Source organism: Vipera berus (assembly GCF_964194415.1).
Source record: "Vipera berus genome assembly, chromosome: 1".
In the NCBI taxonomy this organism is placed as follows: domain Eukaryota; kingdom Metazoa; phylum Chordata; class Lepidosauria; order Squamata; family Viperidae; genus Vipera; species Vipera berus.
In genome coordinates this window covers 173,417,719-173,443,483 of record NC_138202.1, presented here as the reverse complement: position 1 = coordinate 173,443,483, position 25,765 = coordinate 173,417,719, and the positions used below count along the sequence as shown (strand labels likewise).

Here is a 25,765-nt window from a genome sequence, read left to right as displayed (position 1 = left end):
CCTGGGGCACCCCACTGCACCCTTTCTTCCATATAGATGGAGTTCCATTGAGGACCACACGCTGAAAACGGCCTGTCAGCCAGCTACGAATCCATCTGGTGGTGATGCTGTCTAACCCACATTTTTCTATCTTATCAAGTAGTAGGTTGTGATCTACTTTATCAAATGCCTTACTGAAGTCCAAGTAAATGATATCCACAACATTCCTCTGGTCCACTAATTTTGTCACTTGGTGACAAAGGTGATAGCAAAAATCCTGTCAACCTACTACTCAGCTTATAATCAATAATTAGCAAAATCTATGCTCAATTTCTGTACCATTAATTTTTAGATTGGATGTATTCAGAGAATACAAGCAGGTTTTAGGATATCCCACCATTGATCAACATACAGTTTTATTCCTTTTATATTTAATATTTTAGCCCTTCCAGGAGCACTCTTTATGTCACCCTTATTGATTTAAGCCATTTATTAACTCGCTGTGTAGAGACAGTGGAGGAAATTAGTCATAATATCCATTGATCATTGCTTTCTCAGGTTGATCATTTTGTTACATCAAAATTCTGCCGTGCAGATTAGAGCCAATTTTAACGGTGTCCTCACCATTCCCATCTTCAAACAGAATAAGGGCTATATTCAAGTCCCATGATATAGTTTATTTTTTATTTAAATGACATTATTGTGGTCCTTTCTAAGCCAAAATTTCTCCTTCCTACACTCACCTATAGTCCTATTTCGATTCTTTCATATGTGGATGATGCAGTCTTTTTATTTGTAACCCAAGTGGGCCTTTCTACATGCCTAGTTTTTTTTAACTTTCATTTGCATATATTGAAAATCATAGGCAAAGATATCAGTTTCTGGAATAGAGCAGAGGTTGAGTCAATAACACATATAACACACATGTTGTCTGGCACTCATAAACCTAAGTATTAGAAAAGTTAGCTATCTGATCAAGAAATTACGATGTTCCTTCTACGAGATCTAACTTGGAAAGAAGCTATAAAGTTTCTAGCAATAGCTAAGATTTGAAGAATCCAATTGATACCCTTTTCTCATTATTATTTTTTTTAATTTTTTTGCACCTTTAAATTTTATACTTGTGTTTTATTGTTCTGTGAATGTTCAATTTCAAAGGCACTTGATCTGAATTTTGATGGCATGTAGCATGTTGGCTGGGGAATTCTGGGGGTTAAAGTCCACACATCTTAAAAGTTATTTAGGTTGAGAAACACTGCTCTAAGCCTCTTCTTTTCTTGATATATTAAGATCTTATAGAATGCTAGGCTTGTTATCCCTTGTTAGCATCTTGTTAGCTGGTACTTTTCTTAAGGAGCATGGCTCAAGACTTTGCAAGTTGAGAACTATTTACAGCATTAATTAAACATATTTCTATGCCACCACAATCAAAAAGATTCTTGGCTTAACATAGGAAGTGAACTAATTAAAACATCCACAGTAACAGAGATAAAAACAACTCTACAGAAGTGAAACCATACAGGATAAAAATAAGTCAGGATTAAGATTAAAAATAGCAACATTAAAATAGGGGAAGACTGTCTGGAACAGCTCAGTCTTCAAAAGTTTCTGAATGACTAAGAGCCAGCCTGAAATTTATAGAGAGGCACTGCTACAGAGAGCAGCACCTCCTTGTCTTAGCCCAGGGGTGTCAAACTCAATTTCATTGAGGGCCGCATCAGCATTGCGGTTGCCCTCAGGGGGCCGGGTGGATATGGCCAGGCTGGGCGTGGCCTACTGGGTGGGCGTGGCTAGAGTGCGAATGGCCTACTGGGTGGGCATGGCCAGCTCTACATCATTCGCATCAAGGGTGCCTATGGGGGCCTGGGCAGGAGTGGGACAGATCTGAGGGTCTCTGGCAGGAGGAGGGTCTCTGGGCCAGGGCCAAGGCAGTGGGGGCCGTTCCCTCACTGTTTCCAGGATGGCTTCGCAGGCCACATGAAACCACTTCGCGGGCCGGATCCGGCCCCCCGGCCTTGTGTTTGACATGTCTGTCTTAGCCCCATCCCACCACCAAACCTCCCCAAAGTGTGGGACTTGTGGCAGTTACTCCTTGGTAGATTTAATTGGACAAAATGATGATTTTGGCCAACTGGCCCACAGCTGTTGATCTCCCAGTTGGTCTACAGCCGCAGCTCCCAACCTTTTCTATACCCCGCACTCCTAGAACGCTTCTGATATATTCTTGCACCCCTTACAAAAGTTTGCAATAACGGCAACGAATTATGCATATACACTATAATTTTGAAAACCCAAGTTTTTGCACCTCCTGGAATATCATCTCACACCCCCGGTTGGGAAATCTGGCTCACTGATGGGTTGGGGAAACAGAAAATTCAAGCTCTTTGCTTTTTCTTCTTTAAAATATTTCCAGTGAAATTACTTTGATGGAGCATTTGAGTATTTTAGGGACCTTAATGATCACCAGATGTTTCAGATATTACAGATTCATTTCTTTTTCTACTGCAGCCAAAATGGATATCTTTGAAACATAAAATGTGTATATCTCATAATGTCTCTTGCCTTGACAGGATTTTACTTCAGTTAGGCAGTGTCAGTGAGAAACCATGTATAGGCCAAGATCTTGCTAAAATAGAGACATTCTATTTGCTAATCTGTTTACATGTCTGCACACTAAAACCGTTGAGAAATTTACCAGCCAGCAAAATCAGAATTACATTACTTCTCTAGTATCAAAGCAATGATGCAATTAATATAAAAGATTGATGGTTCATTTGTTGCTTTCTCTGACTAATGCAGTTATCATTTACAATTTTTTTTTTAAAAAAAATCCTGTTTATTAATTCTCCCAAACTCTTCCATGGAAAACAGTAAAGGAAGGAAGTTGAGGGAGGCTGGAGACTTTGTATCCTGTGTCCTTCAAATGGGAGTGGCTACAAATAAACTTATCTGAAGGACAAAATACTTCATCTGTGTTTTAGAGCACAAAAAGCAGTTAGTTCGGTAGTTGCAACAACAGTTCTTTAGTATTCCAAAAAACCTCCTTAAGAACTCTGAATCTGACAGCCAAAGGAAGATGACAAATGCAAAAGTACTTCTCCAGTGAACTCATCATGAAGCCAGGGATGGTTCAACACAGTACCGAGTTTCCTTTTTCAAGAAGTCAACTGTATTCAAAATGGAGAAAAGAACTGTCATACGGATAACAGAAACCATAAAGAAAAGACTCCCTTGCTAGGTCCAGATAATTAATCTGACATGAATGGAACCAAGGTCTTGGCGCACAATACCCCCAACACAGGATAAATCAGGTAAGGCAGAAAAAGAACAGAAGAATGCTGTTAAAAGAAACTTAACGGCATAGTTCTAGGCATGCCTATTCAGAAGTCTTTTAGATTCTGGAACTTATTTACAGCTAAAGATAAAGTAGGGATGTGGAGAAGATTTGAAAGGAAAAAAGTGCCTCTGTGTACGTATTCATAGTCTTTTCCTATGACTATCCAATAGCTGTGGAAGACAACCGCTCAGAAAACAAAATTCAACTGCTTTAAGGGCTTGTAGATAGTGCTATGTGCATATTCTCATGTACTCTGTACTCACCCTTTGATCTTAAAGAGTTATGAAACTATTCACTTAAAATGGGTTTTCCTTAGAAAGCATAGGAAAAATGTATGTAGAGGAATTTTTTTAAATGAAAGGGTGACATGATATCATAATAGCTGGACTTCCAATAAGAACCTGATAATTCATATTATATTTTTAAATGATTATAATCACATTTGTGACATCATTTTAGCAACATGTTCAGTAGTAGTTACTAGACAGATTTGTTTTTTAAAATTAATATTGAATTATGATTTTGTAGCGGTATCTATATAATGTACACTACAAGATGTAGTGAATTGTAACAAATAGGTTTTGAGAATCATTTATAGAAAAAATATACTACTAGTGTTGCTCTGTTTTTCCTTTAAATTTTTTTTTGTGTGAACTGAACAAAGTGAAAGAAATCTAGAAAAAAATATAGGATAGCAACTATGGGATGATGGAGTCCTGGGGCTTCCCCAATAGAAAATAATAAATATTGCATAGTGAAAGTGAGAATCAGAACTCTAAAATCTCACAGCTCCATTCCAGGTCAAATTTTATTCATTTGTAATTATTCTTTTTCCTTGTCTTGACTTTGCTATAAGACAGATATATATTTAATAAAGTTAGGCTATATTTATGTGGTTCTTTCTTTGGTTCTGTGATTCTTACTTCTGCCTTATTTCTGAATATGGGATGATGTTATGAAAGCATTTATTTTGAACTTTCACTTATAGTTGCTAGAATGAGTCCAAATGTAAAAAACAATGTAGTTTTACTTACTGAAATTATGGCTCAATTAATATGGTAGGGTGGTGGTAGTGTTTGCCTTGAAGAAGAATCTGTATGGAGAATACTTTTCAAGAAGAGTGGACCACTTTTCTCTTAGGAATTGATTAATTATGCATTCATTCATTTTACAACTGTAATATACCAGCTGTATAGCTAAAAAAGCACAGTAGAACTGTGATACAAGAGCGGTTGTTTCCTTTTCCTGTCTCTTAATGCTTATGTGTGTTAAAGTTTAAAAAGTCTTGTTCCTAATTGTTTTTTTTCTATAGCAAATTAAATGAAGTTCTCTCCCCCACATTCATTTTATTCCATTGGGAACAGAAATGGTGTCCATCTTATTCGCAGCATTAGACTTAATAGCAGTGGAGGTAATGACTGGAAGAAGGAAATCAATTTAATTAGTGTTTAATCCTACTTGGATTACATAAATTGCAAAAGGCTATTTATGTTGAAGCCAAAATGTTATAAGGAAGTTCTTACTACTGTGAAAAATAATAGTCTATAATATGGACTGAACCAGAGTTTAATTCTTGGAGGATCCTTGCTGGTGAATTTGCTTATCCAGTTCTAATTGCATATTGAACTTGTGTTTTCCCCCCAACTTATTATGTTATATGGATGATTTCACAGATGCCACAAAACTACTGACTATAATTCAGAGATTACACATGCTGTAGTTATATTCTCAAATTTCAAATGGCTTTATTCGATAGACAAACCATTCTTTAACCATGACAAGAAAAACTCATCAAATAGATCTCTTATAATAAGACATTGAAAACATGCTGGTGCCGGGATCTGGGAGAGAAGAACCATGTGCTCTGTGGTTTCTACCTCTCTGGAATCACAAGGGCAGAGTCTTACCATCCAATACAGCAGAGCATCATAAATCTCAGTTATCTAAAAACAAAGCAACTATCAAGTGCAGTTTCCGGGAATAATCTCTGGTGAACTTTACTTGTCTGCAATAGGTACAAATTTTAAAATTCAGTAAACCTTAATATACCACTTTCAGAAGTCAAATGCAACATTTAATTTTTAAGATAAATATAAAAGTGTCTTAATATTTATGCCCAGCAATGAGAAGGAACCACAAAGAGTCTCTGCTGTGTTTACTTTTTCCATTCCTTGACTTCCTGGATGTCAATCTGCAACAATAATAGAAAAACTTGAAAGGCTCACCTCATTTACTTTCTGGAAATCTATTCACTATCAGGCATTTTAGTAGATGATGACATCATTGTTCCTGCCGTGATCCATGTATTAAAATCCCCTTTATACAGCTCATAAAACTAGTATGACAGATATAATGGAGATCTTTTGCAGAAAGATATGGTTTCCAAGCCTACTCAGTAAGACTTTCCTAAGTCTTCCTTAGGGAAAAACAGTAGAAAATATATTTTTTTCCCAACTAGTCAAAGGTTGGAACAATTTAATCTTTTAATCAACACCTTTGTTATGATTTAGAAAAGATTATGGGCTAGCGGGGAGCTCCTATCTTGAAAGGTACATATAGTAAGTACCGTAATAAGCTTCTAATGACTAAGCATGCATTCTGTTACTATTTTTGATGCGTTTTTCTGGAGCTTCAACCTAGAAAACGGTTGCTGTTGCTGGCCCTTGTCAGGGCAGAGGGATTTACCGTCTAATGCTGAAGTGCGATTATGCCTTTAGTGAAACATTTCACAAGCTTCTGCTTTGTCATATCTAAGAAGGACGCTTTACTACCCTGCCCAAAAGCGTTTTGACATTTAGGGCTCTTCTTGGCTCTTGTTGGAGAGCAGGTGGCAGCTATGGCCAGGAGGGCCTTTGCACAACTTCAAATGATATGCTAATTGTGCCTGTTCATAAACCAGAAGGCTCTACTTGTGATCACTGATGCCTTATTCATCTCCCAGCTGGATTACAGCATTGTGTGCTTTATGTGACCACTCAGAAGCGGTAATTGGCCTAGAAAGCAGTGTCATGGGTAGTTATGGACATACTATGGCATGCCCGTGAAACGTCACTGCTTTGCAAGCTTACTATCTCCCTATAGGCTACAACGTGCAAATCAGGGTGCTGATTATCATTTATAAAGCTTTACATGACACAAGACTGGGTTATTTGCAGGATTGCCTATCTCAGTTATATAATCCCTTCCACAGGCTGGGCATGCCCCAGACTCTGTTGTGCCAATATCATTTAGTTAGATCTAAGAAATCTAACTTGGAAAAGAGCATATATCCTCTGGAGTGACCCTCACCAAGACTTTATTGAACCCAAAACCTGTTTTTTTTTTTAGAAAACATTAAAACCCTTTTTCATTTGGATTGGAATGTTAGATGTGCCTTTCTTGGGGATAGATTATTTATTTATTTATTTATTTATTTATTTTTATTTTTATTACATTTATATCCCGCCCTTCTCCGAAGACTCAGGGCGGCTTACAAGCTTAGCAGTAGCCTTCATTCTATGTATATGCCTGCTTGTTAGGGCTTTCACACACACCCCAAGCGGCATTATTACAAAGTCAGCTTATTGCCCCCAACAATCTGGGTCCTCATTTTACCTACCTCGGAAGGATGGAAGGCTGAGTCAACCTTGAGCCTGGTGGGATGCGAACCTGCACTAATTGCAGGCAGCTGGTGTTACTTAAGGAGGCATCAGCCCACTGCTCCACCAAGGCTCTTCTTGATGTTATAGCTGACCAGAATGCATTTTGCTTTTTATTTTAGTTTTGTTGATTGTTGTTTGTAGAGGGTTGTTAGTCACTCAGAGTCACTATGGCAAGTGGTAATAATATAAATATTTCCTTCCTCTAGCTAAAAACTGAAGGATTCCATTACATTTGCTACATTATTCATTTTGAGTTTTGTCAAAGGGAAATCCTTTGTGCAATGGTATTTTTTTTCAGGGGAAAAACAACAATTTCATTTGTCCAAATGACTGAGAATGAATAGAAATGGTTTCAGAGAAATGAGATTAATTAAATCTTAATTGAGAACTTGCCTGTTGTTACTTCAATAGAAAGAGAGAGAGAGGCACTCAGCATTATCCTTGAAATGCAAAAATTATACTTATTTATTTATTCATTTATTTCAATATTGATTTTACTGTTTTAACTCTTTACGGAAGTTTCATCATTCATCCACTGCAATCTGTAGCTGAAAAAGTTTCAAACTTTCAGTTGTGTCACATGGATTAATTTCCCTAGCACTAAGATATAGATGTAATATTTTAATAGATTTTTCTCCCTTTCAGATGAGAACTCACCAGCAAATTTCTGGGATTCCAAAAACCGTGGTGTAACTGGAACACAGAAAGGGCAGATCATATGGCGAATTGAACCTGGTCCCTATTTCATGGAACGTAAGTCTTCTGATAACACAGAATGTATGTATATATGTGAACAACTCATTTCTAGAGGAATCCTTGGAATCTTTGCAACGAGTTTCTGAAACATTTTAGTATTCCCTAGAATTTATATCCTCTCAAAATCTTATCAGGCAAGAGACAATGGCAATATAAAATGTTGATGAAGAAATATTGGTAGATAAGCAGTGAATTCCTACATATATGAATTAACTTATTCAATTTTGAGGCAAGTAGTGTTATTAAAACTGCAGAAAAAGGGAAAGAAGTAGTAAGCAAAAGGAACTGGATCAAGCAGATAAGGAAACAGAAAATGAAATTAAAGTAAGTCTAGGTTATGCCTTGTACTTCAACTCTGCAAACTTAGATATTCTTGCTAACTATATCCTTCATTCTGTCATATCTGCATTCCAATTCATACATTAACTTTTGTTCTTTAAATTGCTTGCATTTCTTGTTTTAGGTTCAGCTAAATTGTGAAAGTATCAAGAAATCTGTTAACATCTTGTTCATATTTTTATCTTACTTGCTTTACAGTTCTTGTTAACTATCCTAGAGCTTGAACAAGTGTGAATTGTCAGAACAAATTATTATTGTTGTTGTTGTTATTATTGTTGTTATTTTTATTGTAATTATTATCATTATATCTACAATTAGATACATAAGATGGGTGGAAACATATTAACTCAAGTCCTAACCAAGGATCTAATAATTATGAAGGTAGCATTAAAAATATAAGCTGTTTCAAGCAGGATGGCTTTTTCTTTGTAAAATTAGAGCAGTGTTTTTCAACCACTGTTCCGCGGCACACTAGTGTGCCGCGAGATGTTGCCTGGTGTGCCGTGGGAAAAATTGAAAAGTAATTATAAAATACTTTCTTTGTGTTTATTTGATTCCTATTCAAGAGAATTACTTTATATATAGTCAATATAGGCACAGAGTTAATTTTTTTAACATTTTCTAATGGTGGAGTGCCTCGTGATTTTTTTCATGAAACAAGTGTGCCTTTGCCCAAAAAAGGTTGAAAAACACTGAATTAGAGTATTCAAATCTGATAAATTCAATACTCAGTTACTTTGAAACACATCCAATTTAATACTCAACACATTTTGATGCAAAAATGTTGTCCAGGTACTCATTGTTTGTTTGGTACTCAACCCACAAATTAGAACTTATCAGTGTCAGCTGCCCTGTGACTCATTATATTATTCCTGATGGGAACAAATTGTTTAGTATTCATCATTTCTGGTATTCATCACGCGTACTGGAACCAAGTACTGATGAGTACCAAAGTACCACTCTATTATTATCTGTTCACAACAATGTGAAATTACAGCTGATGATTCTTTAACTGATGTTGGCCTTTATATGCATCAAATTCTTCTGTAAGATGTCATAATGTATTGGCATAGTGCATATGATATCCTTCTGTATTTGACAGATGGAAATTTTGTCACTATGCATATTTTATAAGTGCCGTCCATGATTTTTTTGGTAGGGCACTCTGTGTGCCAATAACCACCAGGACCACCATGGCTGGTTGATGCCATAATATTTCTGTTTTAATTTTCAGATCTTTTTTTTTAATTGAAAAGTTTTAAAATACATTTTTGAATACAAAAAAAACCCTCCTCCCCCCCTCTCCCCAACCCCTCCCTCCCCTCCCCTCCACCTCCCCGACTTCCCAGAGCTGAATACAGGGTATAAAAATACAAACAAACATAATCTAAAATATGCTAACAACAATAAAACATTAAATTCTATTGCACTTTAACTCTCCATCGTCAGAAGCAGATCTTGATACTTTGTGATCTTCTCCAGTTCTTTGTCTTCTACCATTCTCTGGTATTGCCACATCAATTATCAATGTTTTCTCCCTTTCAACCACAGAGAAATCTATTGTGTTATGCCCTAAGAACTTTTTTTAATCCCATTTATATCCCGCCCTTCTCCGAAGACTCAGGGCGGCTTACAATCTAAGAAGCACAAATCAATGTGCTTAGCAATAGCCTTCATTCTATGTATATGCCTGCTTATTGCCCCCAACAATCTGGGTCCTCATTTTACCTACCTTGGAAGGATGGAAGGCTGAGTCAACCTTGAGCCTGGTGGGACTCGAACCTGCACTAATTGCAGGCAGCTGGTGTTACTTAAGGAGGCATTAGCCCACTACTCCACCAAGGCTCTTTATCAGTTTGTATTCAGAAATCCCATAATATTTCCACCTGGTCTTTTTTCAACTACTTTTTAAAAATCTGTTTCCACCAATTTTTCATTACTGGCACATAATAATTTTTACAGATGTTCTGTTGAATCATTTTTGTGACTTTGTTATGTCATTGTTTATAATCATCTTGGTGGATGAAAAAGAATCCAAACAGAGGAATGTGGTACTCAGATTAAATAATTCAGAAGAGAACATGAAGGGGAGTTAGAAGAAGAAGGAATGATACTGCTGTCAAATACAAACCTTTGATCATCATTGTAATAAGTCTTTGCCCTCCAGCTATCATTGGTTAAAAAGATATGCTGAATTTGTAGTGCAGCATTAATGCTATTAGAGGAGCTGAGAAGTATGGCCCTCCCCATACTCTGGAGAAAAGAATAAAAAGCGAAATTTCCAATTGAAATTCTTGTGGCTTTGACAATGTCTGATAAGCGAAGAAGAGCTCCCTTCCCCCATAGAAAAGCTGGAGGAATATTATTGGCTAGATGACGATAATGTGGCAAATTGCTCTTTTGGACTACTGTTTATTTATGTATTTATTAAATTTATATGCCACCCCTCTCACTATTCCAAACAATTCTGAGCAGCTTACGGTACAATAAAAACAAGAATATAAAAACATTAAAATTAACGGAGGTTGTATAAAACGATTGCTCTCCCTATGATATTTTAGAAGGCAGAGCCCATCTTTTCTTCCTAGCTTCAATGGAGGATAAGCTGGTATCCTGAAGCTCAGTAATATGGCTTGCTTCCCCATGTGATTAAAAGCTTTGTGCTCTGATTTCTAGAATACCTGAAATAAATAAATAAAATGTTAAACTTTTATTCTAGATGCATTGTTTATAGTGGAATGAGCAAACTGCAGTCCCAAGGCTACATGTATCCTCCCAAACTGTTTTTAGAGCCACCGGAGTTCCCTGGGATGATCTCCATGGCATAAAAATAAAAAAAGGTGGTGTCATAATTAGCCATACTTTTTAGGTTATATGAGTAATTGTTCCCCTGAAATGGAGGGGGGGAAGAGAGAAATTCTTGGTCCTACTTTTTTGCTTTTTTGCTTTGCTCAGTCTCCACCTGCCTCCATTGCTCACAGCTCGGCGGATGCCTTAGTGGAAGCCTGGGAAAGGGCAGCCACTGAGGCACTCGACCGGGTTGTACCCTTGCGGCCCCTGACCCGGCGCAGATCCCAGCGAGCTCCATGGTTCTCCGCGGAGCTCCGGGAGATGAAGCGTCGGAAACGGGGCCTAGAGAGCTGCTGGAGGTCCAGCCGATCTGAACCCGACCGATTGCGGTTAAGAACCTACATTAGGTCTTATCTCGCTGCGATGAGGGAGGCGAGGTGTAATTACTTCTCCACCCTCATCGCGTCCGCAGATAATCGCCCGGCCGCCTTGTTTAGGGTGACTCGCTCCCTTCTTAATCAGGAGGTGAGGGAGGATCCCTTGCAGGGTCGTGCCGAGGAGTTCGGTCAACATCTGTCGGATAAAATCGCTCGGATTCGGACCGGTTTGGACTCCAGCTGGGCAGAGTCTGACGATCAGGACACGGGCGGTCTTGTCAATGTTATCTGGGAGGAGTTTGATTCTGTGACCCCTGATGAAGTGGACAGGATTATGGGGAAGCTGAGTTCCACCACATGTTTATTGGACCCGTGCCCTTCTTGGCTGGTTTATGCAGCTAGGGAGAGGACACGAGGCTGGCTCCAGGCGGTTATATCTGCTTCTTTGAGTGAGGGTTGTTTCCCCACCATCTTGAAGGAGGCGGTGGTGAGACCTCTCCTCAAGAAGCCTGCCTTGGACCCAGCTGTATTGAACAACTTTCGTCCAGTCTCCAACCTTCGCTTTCTTGCGAAGGTTGTTGAGAGTGTGGTGGCGCATCAGCTCCCTCTGGTCCTGGATGAAGCGGATTATCTGGACCCTTACCAATCGGGTTTCAGGCCCAGGCACAGCACGGAGACGGCATTGGTCGCTCTGGTGAATGATCTCTGGAGGGCTCGGGATAGGGGGTATTCCTCTGTCCTAGTCCTATTAGACCTCTCGGCGGCTTTCGATACCATCGACCATGGTATCCTGCTGCAGCGTCTCAGGGGATTGGGAGTGGGAGGCACGGTTTTTCAGTGGTTCTCCTCCTATCTCCTGGGACGCTCGCAGTCGGTGTTGGCAGGGGGGCAGAGGTCGACCCCTAGGACTCTCGCTTGTGGAGTTCCTCAGGGGTCGGTCCTCTCGCCTCTCCTGTTCAACATCTATATGAAACCGCTGGGTGAGATCATTCGTGGTTTTGGAGTTGGGTATCATCAATATGCTGATGATACCCAACTTTTTATTTCGACCCCAAACCACCCCAGTGATGCCCTCGCTGTGATGTCCCGTTGCCTGGAGGCGGTTCGGGTCTGGATGGGGAGGAACAGACTTCAACTCAACCCTGACAAGACTGAGTGGCTGTACATTCCGGCTTCCCGAGACACCTGGGATGTTCCACCTCTTTCTATGGGGGGTGAGCTTTTACCCCCTGTGGATAGGGCTCGCAACTTGGGAGTCCTCCTAGATTCACGACTCACTTTGGAGGATCACATAGTGGCCGTGACTAGGGGGGCTTTTGCCCAGGTTCGCCTGGTGCGCCAGTTGCGGCCCTATCTGGACCGGGAGGCCTTGTGTACGGTCACTCATGCGCTCGTGACCTCTCGCCTAGACTACTGTAACGCTCTCTACATGGGACTTCCCTTGAAGACTACTCGGAGGCTCCAACTGGTACAGAATGCGGCCGCGAGAGTTGTCTTGGGAGTTTCCCGGTACTCCCATGTTACACCTTTGCTCCGTGAGCTGCATTGGTTACCAGTTGTCTTCCGGGTAAGGTTCAAGGTTTTGGTTATGATCTTTAAGTCCCTACATGGCATGGGTCCGCGATACCTCGAGGACCACCTGCTGCCGGCGTCGACTCCCCTCCGCCCTGTGCGCGCCCACAGAGAGGGCCTCCTCAGGGTGCCTCCTGTCAGGGAATGTCGACTGGTGGCCCCCAGGGGGAGGGCCTTCTCTGTGGGTGCTCCGGCGTTATGGAACCAACTGCCGGTTGAGCTCCGGATGGCATCAGACCTCCGATCCTTCCGTCGCGGGTTGAAGACCCATTTATTTGAACTAGCGGGTCTGGCCTGATGGGGGTACTTGGGTTTTTTATAGGTTTGTTTTATTATTTTGGTTTTAACTTGGGCATTAATTTAATTATCTTTTAATGTTTGTACTGTTGTTTATATTTATGCCCTGTGAACCGCCCTGAGTCCCTTTGGGAGAAGGGCGGTATAAAAATCCCAATAAATCTAAATCTAAATCTATATCACTCAGTCCGCTCTAGTCTGGTGGACTAGGCAGCAACTTTCATACCATTTTTGGCAACATTTTCATAGACATATATAGGTGCAGCATATACTGGAATTTCAAATGGCTATTGCATTGAATTGTCATAACTCTAACCTATAGTCTTCCTAGGATGTTGTTTTTGTCATCTTAAGTAGTATTGACAGAACAATACTATTTAAATATTGAGTCCTTAGGGAGAAGGGCGGTATACAAATAAAATAAATAAATAAAATAAATAAATAAATACTTCCATGCTCTTCCAAAAAATCACTTCTTATTCAGATATCTAATCTGAGATAAATCTCATCAAAACCCCTGAGCACCAATCAAGACCAGAGAAGAACAGCAATGGAACAGTTCCCTCTGACCTTATGTTAATAAAGTTTATTATTTAAAGGGGGATAATATAAGAACCCCAACAAATAACTTAGTTTTCAAATAAGGAACCTATTTATAGACTTTTTCCTGTGTTTTTGTTTTAACGGAAAGAATTCCAATATGAGAAAGTGGGGTTAGTCACAATATCTCCTCTCCTTAGGAGAATCCTTTCCTACGGAGCCCAGTGAAGAAATGCATACTACTAGTCATTATCAGATAATCCACACAATCCATTCTTCTTCCTCTGTATTAGTGCCATAAATTAGGATTTGATTTAATGCTTCTGTGCTGGTAATCAAAAATGGAAGGGACATAGCAGGAACTAAACCTTAGGAGTGTATATTACTGATGAAGTAGGGCTTCTGGGCATTTATTGTACAAACTTACTTATAAATAACTGACAGCACATAATTATTCATTTCTCCTTTTATATTTTATCTTGGTCTGATAATAGTTGGGATGACCAAAATGACCCTATATGTTTTACATTCATGTTGATGTAAACATTTTCTGTTTAAAAGTTTTCAAAGCACCATTGGTTTCAGCTAAGGAAGTGTACAATGTTGACTATAAAATTAGACTTTTAAATTTTTTATTCCTCTGATTATATGACTGTGTAAGAGTTGAGATATAATAACATATCATGCCTTAGAAAGGAAAACAAATTTATATTATCTTGTGCTGCAATTGTGAATTAATATTTTGGCTAGATGCTTAAGTACGTTTTTCATTTTCTTCATATCCTTTGTTATGATTCATTAAAATTGAAAGTCAATAAAAATGGCAAGACTTTGTCTTACCCCTGAGGAAAATCAGTTGACAGAATTAATTCTTGTAATGAAAGAAATAGTACTGAAGCTTGTGGGAACTGGCCATAAAGTTGAATGGTCTCTATCTCTGGTACTAAGACATAGATATGTATTTACAGCAGCTCATCATTTATATTACTGTTTCCACAGGGAGAATGTGTAATGTTGATAAAACTCCTGCCTGCCTGCTTGATGTTCTCCTCTGTTCCCTTTCTTTGCCTTGTGTTCTCTTTGTAACATTCAAGTGTAGTTTGGAACATTAATTGATCAATCCGTTATAGCAGTTGGGATGAAATTTGCAATTCACGTAGGAAGTGTGGAAGAAAAAGTGAAGTGCTAAAAATATATTCTGCACAGATTCTTGATTCCCAAGTTCTAATTTGGGGTACTAAAATGCAGATCTTAAGTAACAAGCAACACAACAACAACAATAATAATTATATATTCAAATTGCCACCCTAATCTCAACAACTCTGAGAAGATATTGCAGCTGATAATTACCTTGTTTAGAACTTAATCTTGGACTAGTAAGCACATCTGGACTTTTGAAAGCATATTATGGTTCCTGATATAAAAGATGAGGGCTAGCTATTCCTAAAATGTCTATTACAAACTTCCAATTCAGCAAGAAGTGAATGAGGGAATATTCCTGCCAATCTGTAGCCCCTCAGGACCCTTATTATCAACCTACCAACTTACCTTTGTCTTTCTGAGTGACAAGTATCATATTTAAAAATAGCTGGGCTGCAGCCTCCTGCCAGTTTTATTTGTTAGGCGTGGCCTTCTGACTTGTGAACGATTGACTTCTGACTTACTGGCTCAAAAAGGGACAATGTATTACAGTGAAACAGATACAGTTTTGGATTCCTGGGTCCAGGAAAAACGATGGGTGTAGGTTCTTGCAGTTGCTTAAAAAACAAACTTGGGGGAAAAATTAGATGTGGAAAGCAAAGGAGGAAAAAGCTGAAATCCTTTCCTTAATTGGGCTGCTTAATTTTACTTCTGGCATCTGTATAGTTTCAACAACTTAATAATATGTATGTTGCTGCCAAAGGTTTCAAGGGCATCTCTTTTGGAGAAACAATTATTAGACTAATGATCTCATTATTTAATCAGATTGCTACAATTTAAGTAATATGGTCTCAATGAATTGTGGCTATTGCTACCAAAGCAGCTGTTCCATTGACTGTCTTCACTTACTATGAATTGTGCATAAATTCTTATACTTCTTTCCCTTCATTTTTTTTCTTTTAGCTGAAATAAAAATCTGCTTTAAATACTACCATGGTATAAGTGGAGCCCAGCGTGCAACAACTCCATGTATCACTGTGAAAAACCCTGCTGTGATGGTAAGTATATATATAGCCTACAATGGATCAATCTATTTAACATTAAACCTGTTAATTTAGGTTGACAGTATTTTCCAATGAATTATCTGATTTAATGAAGGTATCAATATAAAGACGTGATGAGTGGTATTTTGCCGCTAAAGGTTACATTTCATTTATTCTTAAACTATTTAATTTTAATGTAACTTGAATTTTATCATTTTGTTTTGTCAGATAAGGTTGTTTGTGTTAGCTTAATGGCTTCTCAAAATCTGTCATCCTTGCTGTCATCCTGAGGTGTTCGCTGCATCTGTTGTATGCTTTGAACATCAGTGAGGTTGACCAGGACTGTAGATTTTCTCGTGCAACAAATCTGATTAGACTCGGCTTCAAAAAGGCTGTGTTAGCAAAGCTATCTTTAGTATTTATGCATGCACCTGGCCTGAGAAAAAAAAGGCCCCATAACTTTGGTTAAATGCATACTCATTAGAAATGTATATGTATACACACGTGTGTGTGTGTGTATGTATATGTATATATGTATATGTATGTATGTATGTGTATATATATATATATATGTATATGTGCATGGCTAGCAACCTCATCTCAGATTCTGGCTAGCAGAATCTGGAATATCTAGAGATACTAGTATTACATCAAATGTTGGTGACCCAATTCCTTTTTTTTTTAAAAAGGGCTTATAAATGCAGTGGTTGAGAGTCAATTTAATACAGTGGTTAAAGGTACTGGGCTAGAAGCTGTGAAATCTAGTCCTGCTTTAGGCACAAAGCCAGCTGGGTGACCTTGGGCCAGTCACACACACACTCAGTCCTGGGAAGCAGATAATGCTTCTGAAAAACCTTGCAAAGAAAACTGCAGGGTCTAGTTCAGGCAGTAGCCAACCTTAGTAATGAAAAACTAAAAATTTCTCCAAACTACCTTACTGAATAAGCAAAATATTTTAATGATTTCATTTATTCCTTATTCTGTACAATTCATTGACACAAACATACTATGCATATTTAATTACAGTTTGTTGTAGGCTACAAAATGCAGATGAAGCCCAACTGCATTTGTGTTTAATTTCAGATAATTACACCCTGAGTTTTAGAAGCGTAACTGGCTTCCCTATGCTTTGCAGTAGGTTACTCGTACTATTTGGAGGCATTTGGAGATTAAGGAAACTATTTTCTACACTCAGTTTACACAAAGAAAATATTTAAATGGACCTTTTTCTCTTTGAAAAGATTGATAAGAAAAAAAATCTGTTGGTCTCAGAAGCCGTTTAGCTAGTATTTGGTGGCAGACACAAGTAAGAACAGTGCAATTTGCTATTCTCAACAAAATGGGTAAAATAAATGAATCATGCCTCCGCCAAACCTGATGATTCCAGTCCTCTTTATTCTTGTGATGTCACTGCTGGCAACCCCTGATCATTGAAAAAGTTGATTTAAAAAGTGCTGCTATTGGTCAGCAAATAATTGTGTATCACTGAAATAAACAATAACACAATAGCATGCAGTATAATAGTTAAGATGCGATAGTCATTATTATTCAGGTTAATTTCATAAGGTTGTTATAAAATTAAGAAATATCCTTTCCTAAATCACATCCAGCTCCTTGAGCAAGGTGGCTAGACATCTGATAAGTAAAGAAAATAATATATCAATTTCTGATATAATATGAACATGACTCTTAAATATTATGGCAACAACAACATCAACAACAATAATATAACCTATATATGAGTATATATAATTCAGTAGATAAGATTCACCATCTTCCCTGTAAATTTAGCAGTAACTAGGAAGAACAACAGTGTATTTATTTGTATAAAACAAAACAACTATTTGGAGAAAATAAAACTTACCACAATAAAGCGTATTTATGTTTCTCCTTCTATTAGAGATTCAGATCCACTGAGGCAGATGCCTAGAATTATCTTTTTAGCTGTCACTTCCTTAATTTTCTGCTGTTTCTAACCTGGACCTCAATGTTAAATAAAACAAGCTTATTTATCTAATAATTAATCTCTGTATATCAGCATGCCAAGAATATAAACAATGGGTGAAATTTGTAATGAGAATATTGCTGTTCAGAACTGAACCAGCAAGAAAGCCAAATCACAATTCCCTAGTCAAGTTTTTTTCTGTTCTGTTTTCAGTTTGATGGTAAAAATTCTATAATCTGTAGAAACCATTGAGTATGCTTAGGTGCTGTGATCCTTTTAATTTTAATATATTTTTATTTTTTTACATTTCATGTTTAGCACATCTTGGATTTTATCCAGCCACAATGATAATTCCCTCATATTTGTCATAATTCTATTTGGATTCAATGCTCAACTGAGTTTGCTGTAAGAGAAACTGATTTTTCTCTCTCAAACTGTTCATCCCCTGCTGGATCAGAACAATAACTAAAACTATAACCTTGACTGACTTGTTATTTTTTAATAACAAATCAATACGTGTGCCATAGAAACCAAAATGGTATTTCAAAACAAAACAAAACAAAAAACAAACAAACCCATACACTGATATTCCACAAAAGCCACCTGTTTTCTCATTAGTAATTCTGGTACAACAAAGGATATTTAGTTCACCTATTTTTTGTGCACTTACATTAATTGATTCCTATATAGAAAGTATTTTAAACATTTAATAAATTAATCACTTTGTTTTATATTTAGAAAGGGTTTTTTCAGATTTTTCTTATTTATTTATTTATTTATTTAGTTGCATTTGTATACCGCCCTTTCCCTGAGGACTCAGGGCGGTTTACAGGGAATTAAAAATCAAAACATACAAAAGTTAAAACCAGTTAAAAAGCATTAAATTCACCCTGTACACTAAAAACCCCAGTTAAAATTTTCTCCTCAGCCTGGGCCCGAGAGCTCAAAGAGCCAGGTCTTCAGGCCCCGGCGGAATGATCGGAGGTCGGGAGCAGTCCTCAGCTCCACCGGCAGCTGGTTCCAGAGGGCAGGCGCTCCCACTGAGAAGGCCCTATCCCTGGGTGTCACCCGCCGGCAATCTCTCACCGGCGGAACCCTGAGCAGACCCTCCCTGTGGGAGCGCACTGGGCGAAGGGCGTTTGATGCCGGCAGCAGGTGTTCCCTCAAATAACCCGGACCCAGGCCATGTAGGGCTTTATAGGTAATAACCAGCACCTTGAATTTCACCCGGAGGGCAACCGGAAGCCAATGCAGCTCGCGGAGTAGAGGTGTTACATGGGAGTATCGGGAAACCCCCATTACAACTCACGCGGCCGCATTCTGCACCAGTTGAAGCCTCCGAGTGGCCTTCAAGGGCAGCCCCATGTAGAGAGCGTTACAGTAGTCCAAACGGGAGGTCACAAGCGCATGAGTGACTGTGCGTAGGGCGTCTCGGTCCAGATAGGGACGCAACTGGCGCACCAGGCGAACCTGTGCAAAAGCCCCCCTGGTCACGGCTCCTATGTGATCTTCAAAATTGAGCCGTGAATCCAGGAGGACGCCCAAGTTGCGAGCCCTATCAACGGGGGGTAACACCTCACCCCCCATCATTAGAGGTGGAATAACTTGGTTAACCCGAGACGCCGATATGCACAGCCACTCAGTCTTGGCGGGATTGAGATGAAGCCTGTTTCTCCCCATCCAGACCTGAACCGCCTCCAGGCACCGGGACATCACGGAGAGGGCATCACTGGGTTATATTTTGCAAAATACAACATAAAATATCCTCTGTCTTTTAGATGGGGGCAGAAGGCACTGACGGTGCCTCTACAGGTCAGCACTGCCGAAAATTAATTAGTTTTACACTCTCAGGTAAGTTTTGCTTATTTTTTGTCTCTTTAAACCAGAGCACTGAATTTTTTATAGGGAATTCTGTGGAGTGAATATAAATCAAATAAATTTAATGGTTCAATTTTGAGTGGAAATTTGAGTGAAATTTAAGAGGAATTTCTGGTGAAAATAATATTTTGGATCCAGATTGTTTGAGTCAGGAGAAAGAAATTTAAAAAAGAGTGAAAATAGAATGACTGCAGGAAGAAAACCCAAGTCCTGTCTGAAAAAGTATTAGAAGGTCCACAGAGTGAATAGAAAGCAGAAGGAGAAGAGGATGGAGAAGATGCTTGGAAGGAATTGCCACAGAAGAGTGTGGGTGCTTATAAGGATTATGAAGAGAGACCTTTGGTTGAATGATGAAGTGGAAAAGACTGTGGATGAGGAAAATTATAAAAGAATGATTGCTGATCAAGTGAGAATGGAGAAGGATGTTATATAATGTGTATACAGAGAAAATACAGTGGCAAACACTACGATGAAAGAGAGCAAGGGACAGTTAAGATTAAAAGAGTGCATGTGGACAATCTCCCATCCTCTCCTGTATAGAGATGTTCTGAAGAGTGGTCTACTTACTGGTGCTTCAGTTTTTGCTCGCCATACCTACGCCAGAACTCTTCTTTTACCTAATTTCTAATATGTACAATCTTTCCATAAGTTGTGTTATACTTTGCATTACATGTGGAATATAAAGTTATGTAGAGCACGAATGAATACCCAGTGTATGCAAAATTTGTTACACAATTTTTCTCAACCAAAAGGTCTTAAAAATTGAGGAGTACCTCAACTTATCTTCATCTATACTTCTTTTGGGTTAAATCTCTAGGTCCAGCTTTTCTTTTCTTAGAAGAGTTACAGTTGGTCTAAAAGTTCCATTGAATAAATTATTTTTGACAATAACATTTTAGAAAAAAAAGGCATCTTGGAAAATATTTTGACCTCAAATTCCTGCCCCTTATGAAATTAACAATACAGCTTCTATGTTAATGGCCACAGTTTAGTAGTGCTTTATTGTTCTGCCAAATCACATCTAGCAATCATGTTGAACAACTGTTACATTCACATCTTATATCCAAATGAATGCACAAGAAATGTAAATATTTCTTTCCATAAATATGAAAGTGACTTTTTAGTAAAATAAGATGCAGCTAACCCTGTTTCAATTCTGTAGAGTTTCTATCTATATTCAAGTACAGATGTAGAAAAGCTAACATTATTTATTTATTAAATTTATAAACTTGTGCCACAATTACTTTATATATGAAAAAATAGGACGTGCTTCAGATTGAAAGCTATTAACCAAATTCAGAATATCTCATGGTTCATTTTAGGATATAGTAAGACAAAGTTTACAACTAAGTGGTTTACAACTTTTGGTTTGCAAAGCTAATAAAAGGTGAGATTATAACAAGTTAGATTGAGAAACCAGCTGTAAGAATATATTGAGGATATATACTATTTTTTGAGAAATGATTTATTTAGACACATTTGATTCAAATCTCAAGTATTTTTTGTCTAAAATGCTTAATTTTCAAAACAAACTGGTGCCTTCAGTTTTGCAGAAAATAGAGATGTCTTGGGTCCCACAAATGAGAAACTCATATGTCAGTTAGTTCATCAGCAGCTGCACCTTCACTAAGTAAAGAGAAAATCCTTGTTGTTGTTTTTGTTTTGTTTTGTAGAAGGGCGAATACTTAGTATGTCAGTGGAAAAACTGGAAGAAGGAAGCTCCTCTCCCAATTTCATAGCTCAAGTAACAATTATAGATAAAAGTCCTGATAACAGCCGGGAAGGAGAGCAAAGGAAATGCCTTTGAAAAATGTATCCCAGCTATGAACAGAACTGAGGATCTCTAACCCTCTTTGCCCTCCCCAGCCGCCCCCTCCTCTGTTGCCCAAATTCTGCTCTGAAAATCCCTCTAACGAAGCAGCTGATAAGAACACATGAAAAGTTGCTTCAGAGGGAGGAAATTGCTCTACTCTCCCTGGTACAAGGGAGCAATTTGTCAGCAAAAAAACCTTAATTGGATATCGCCCAAAGTTGCCTTGGCTAACTTTTTCATCCATTTGCTCTCCCCCCCGCCCCCCCCAAAATATGGATAATGTTTTCCAAGGTCAGCAGTCTTACACCACTACCATGTGATATGTATACACTGATAGGTCAAACAACTCTGTCTTCATCATCAGCAACAAGAAGGTTACTGTTCCTCAGGCTTCTGGACATGTGCTCTCCTTGCTCCAAAACATTTCCAATATAATAATTTGTTCAAAGTAAATATGGCAATATTGAAATTAAAAAAGGGAATACCTTAAGATTGTACATTACACAGAGCATAGGTATAATGCCATAGCCCCACTCAAAAACTTGAAAAATCATTGGAATGGTTTATTTGTATAGTGTTCAAATCCCAATGCTGCAAGCATTCTCAAATTGGGAATAGTGAATGTTTAAATTAAATTAAATGTTTTAAATTGGCAAATGCCATATGTCCCTGACACTATTTGCTCCTCTTATTCATGTTTCTGCTTATAAATTGCCTTTGCAAATAATATGTAGTTTTCAGTTTCAGCAGATGTGCACATACCATTAAAAATTCTGTCCCCTGTTTTTAAACACTTTTTTTACATTAAAAAGGCAAAGGTTCCCCCGCACATACGTGCTAGTCGTTTCCAACTCTAGGGGCCGGTGCTCATCTCCGTTCCAAAGCCGAAGAGCCAGCGCTTGTCCGAGGACATCTCCGTGCACATGTGGCCGGCATGACTAGATGCCAAAGGCGCATGGAACACTGTTACCTTCCCACCATAGTGGTCCCTATTTTTCTACTTGCATTTTTACGTGCTTTCAAACTGCTAGGTTGGCAGAAGCTGGGATGAGTAACAGGCGCGCTCACTCTGTTACGCGGCACTTGGGATTCGACTCGCCAAACTGCCGACCATCTGATCAACAAGCTCAGCGTCCTAACCCACTGAGCCACCGCGTCCCTTTTTTTTTTAACATTACTAATAGACAATTTGTTTCTCCTGGCATGTGTCTCTATAAAGAGGCTCCATTTATCCACTGATAGATTCTCATTTCAGTATAATTAATTACTTCTAGCCACTCAGTGATAGCTTCACTACACAAATTAGGTCTGAAAATGTCATTGTTCCAATGAACTGATTAGATGCATACTTTCTAGATTATTAATTCCAAATTACTGGTTTAACATAAAATCTTTTGTATATGACATTGCTTGATGAAAAAATAAGTCTGGTATCAAGATCTCCAAGATTGTAAATTTCCATCTCTGGTTTTCTTAATAGTAATGCAAAATTATTTTAACAACATACAGAGTTAAAGTGAGATATTAATATTGTCTTATGCTAACAAGTTCTCAGTTTTATGTAGCTTCTGGCAATTACTTTACAAAATGATAGAGGCTTTCTGACAACAGAGATAGCTTTGCTATTGCACACTGAAAGAGATTGTCTTGTTGCTTTGGGTTTATGGGTTCAATTTATTAGTGCTAAAATCTCATGTAATTTTGGGTGGTCAAAATGATTTTCCATTCCTGCTTTAATCTGCAGCAAGATTTTTCATCCTGGAGTAATAGATTAGTTACGTTTGTCTCTGGTTTTCTTTTATTAACTTCTACAACCCATTAAGTATAACTCATTGAAGCTTCAATGATCTATGGTTATTACTTAGATATGTATGGCAACTTCTCTTCTCCCCCCCCCACCCCGCACAATGATGCCAATCTTTTTTTAAAAAATACTTGAACACAAAATTTATCTTTGACTGATATCTCTCCTCATTCTTCTGTAAAGTTAGCCTCTTCCTCACTGTGGAAAATAATGCATCAATACAAATTACTAATGGGTACACACCACTGTAGGACTTTATTCAAACTCGGATATCATAGTGGCTAGTTCACCATTTTGACTGGCTTTGACATATATGTTCAAACAGTAGTATGTCCATGAAAAGGTTCAATTTTGTAATCACCACCTCACTGGTACAAATTTAATGTGTGCATTGAATTTTCTGTAGCAGCATTATTCAACATGATGTCCTTCAGCTATGTGTTCAGCTTTGAGCTGTGGTGGTGCAGTGGTTAGAATGCAGTACTGCAGGCAAGTTCTGGTGACTGCTGGCTGCCTGCAGTTTGATTCTGACCAGCTCAAGGTTGACTCAGCCTTCCATCCTTCCAAGGTTGATAAAATGAGGACCCAGATTGTTGGAGGCAATATGCTGATTCTGTAAATGCTTATAGAGAGGGCTGTAAAACATCTGTGAAGTGGTATATAAGTCTATTTAAGTCTATTGCTGTTGCTATTTCAAAATTCCCTGCTATTGTGACCAGTAAATCTATATAAAAGCAAAGTTTTACGTTGTTGGAAGATTTCGTGGTAGATTGGAAAAATAATTTTTAGCAAGTATGCCTGATGTACAGGTAGTCCTCAATTTACAATAGTTCATTTAGTAACCATTCAGAGTTACAACTGTGCTCAAGAAAGTGACTTATGATCGTTTTTCCGACTTATGACGGTTACAGCATCCTTATGGTCACATGATCAAAATTGGCAACTGACTCATTTATGTCAGTTGCAGTGTCCCAGGATCATCTTATGTGAACTTCTGACAAGCAAAGTCAATGGAGAAGCCTGTTCTGAACCAGCCTGCTACCGGCCTTGCAATAAGGCAAACCCCTGTTCAAACAGTAGAGACTGGAGAGCGTCTGAGGCTGAAAAGCGTCTGCCAAGATTTATTACTCAAACAACAGAACAAGAAACAAAAACACTGGAACTTGAATCCTCAAACGGAAGGGTTGCTTTCAGCAACCAGCCCTTCCCCAAACACTCCTTTTATTTAGAGTTCAGGGCATGGCCTCCCTGTGCCTCCTCCCGAGGAGTCCCACAGCCTTTCTCTGTTTGTTCCTGCTCGACTGCCTCCTGCGTCGGGCGTCCTTGAACAGGGCCAGCTGTGGGTCATCATCCTCCGCACTATCGGGCTCACGCAGCTGAGAAGAGGGCCCCGGCTGGGGGCTCTGCGAAGCCTCCAAGCCATCATCAGCCAGTTCGTCTTCCACACCCTCCTCCTCCCCCTCATCTGAGTCATCCGAGACATCTGAGCCGGCTGCCGGACCCACAGGCTGGCCCTGAGTCACAACAAAGCCAGATTCACTTAACAACTGTGACACTAACTGTACAACTACACTGATTCACTTAACAACTGTGGCAAGAAAGGTCATAAAATAGGGCAAATCTCACTTAATAAATGTCTCAACACCAGAAATGCTGGGCTCAGTTGTGGTTGTGAGTGGAGGACTACCTGTATTTCTTGTATTATTATTGTTGTTCTCTGTTCTTTCTTCCTTTTCTCTCTTTTAAAGATATTCGGGCCATTGGACTTAAAAAAGGAATGTTCTTCAATCCTGACCCTTACCTAAAGATGTCCATTCAGCCTGGAAAAAAGAAAACATTTCCTACTTTTGCACACCACGGGCAGGAAAAGCGGTCCAATATCATCAGTAATACAACTAATCCTATTTGGCATAGAGAGGTAATAAATGGTTTTGAAGAAAGCTTAAAGCTATGGCACTATTACTCGGGCACCAGATTATGATGTTCTTGCTTATAGCTATTGGTTCACGTTAGGTACAGAAGCAGAGTGCGATTTTAGATGATATTTACCTGGACCTAAGAAAATTTGTGAACCCTTTAGAGTAGTCTGTAATCCTGCAGTAGACTTACAGTATGATCAGAATTTATTAAGTCCTAATGTTTTTATTGAATATATTGAGGCAACAAATTCACCATCTTTTTTGATGAAAATATGTGAACCTCTTAATGTCTAATGGAAGAAATTGAGTGAGAAGTTTCATTCAGTCAGAAAACAATCAGATGGGAGTTTGAGAGCCATTCCCTATTAATCCCCCCCCTCCATACACACACACACACACACACACACACACACACACACACACACGGTATATGTACCTGTTGAGTGACCCCCATGGAATCGGTTCTTCATGACACTGTAGAGCTCAGAAAAAGTGTCATGGTTTCTTAGGTTAAATGCACTATAAATCTATTGCCAAAGACTTTGGCTTTCATCAGTTCAAGGTAGAGATATAATCTACAAATAAAGAAAATGCA

The 25,765-nt window shown here is 38.7% G+C and overlaps 1 protein-coding gene across 1 annotated transcript in view; it reads left to right on the top strand.

Moving 5' to 3' along the window:
* The window catches only part of HECW2 (HECT, C2 and WW domain containing E3 ubiquitin protein ligase 2), a gene marked incomplete at its 5' end in the record, with an annotated part of 120,359 nt that overhangs the window by 23,826 nt on the left and 70,768 nt on the right, over positions 1–25,765 (top strand). The window contains 4 exons of the mRNA XM_081314529.1: positions 7,603–7,710; positions 15,732–15,826; positions 19,535–19,607; positions 25,000–25,169. Coding sequence (XP_081170655.1) covers positions 7,603–7,710; positions 15,732–15,826; positions 19,535–19,607; positions 25,000–25,169 — 446 coding nt within the window. The remainder of the gene's footprint in view (positions 1–7,602; positions 7,711–15,731; positions 15,827–19,534; positions 19,608–24,999; positions 25,170–25,765) is intronic.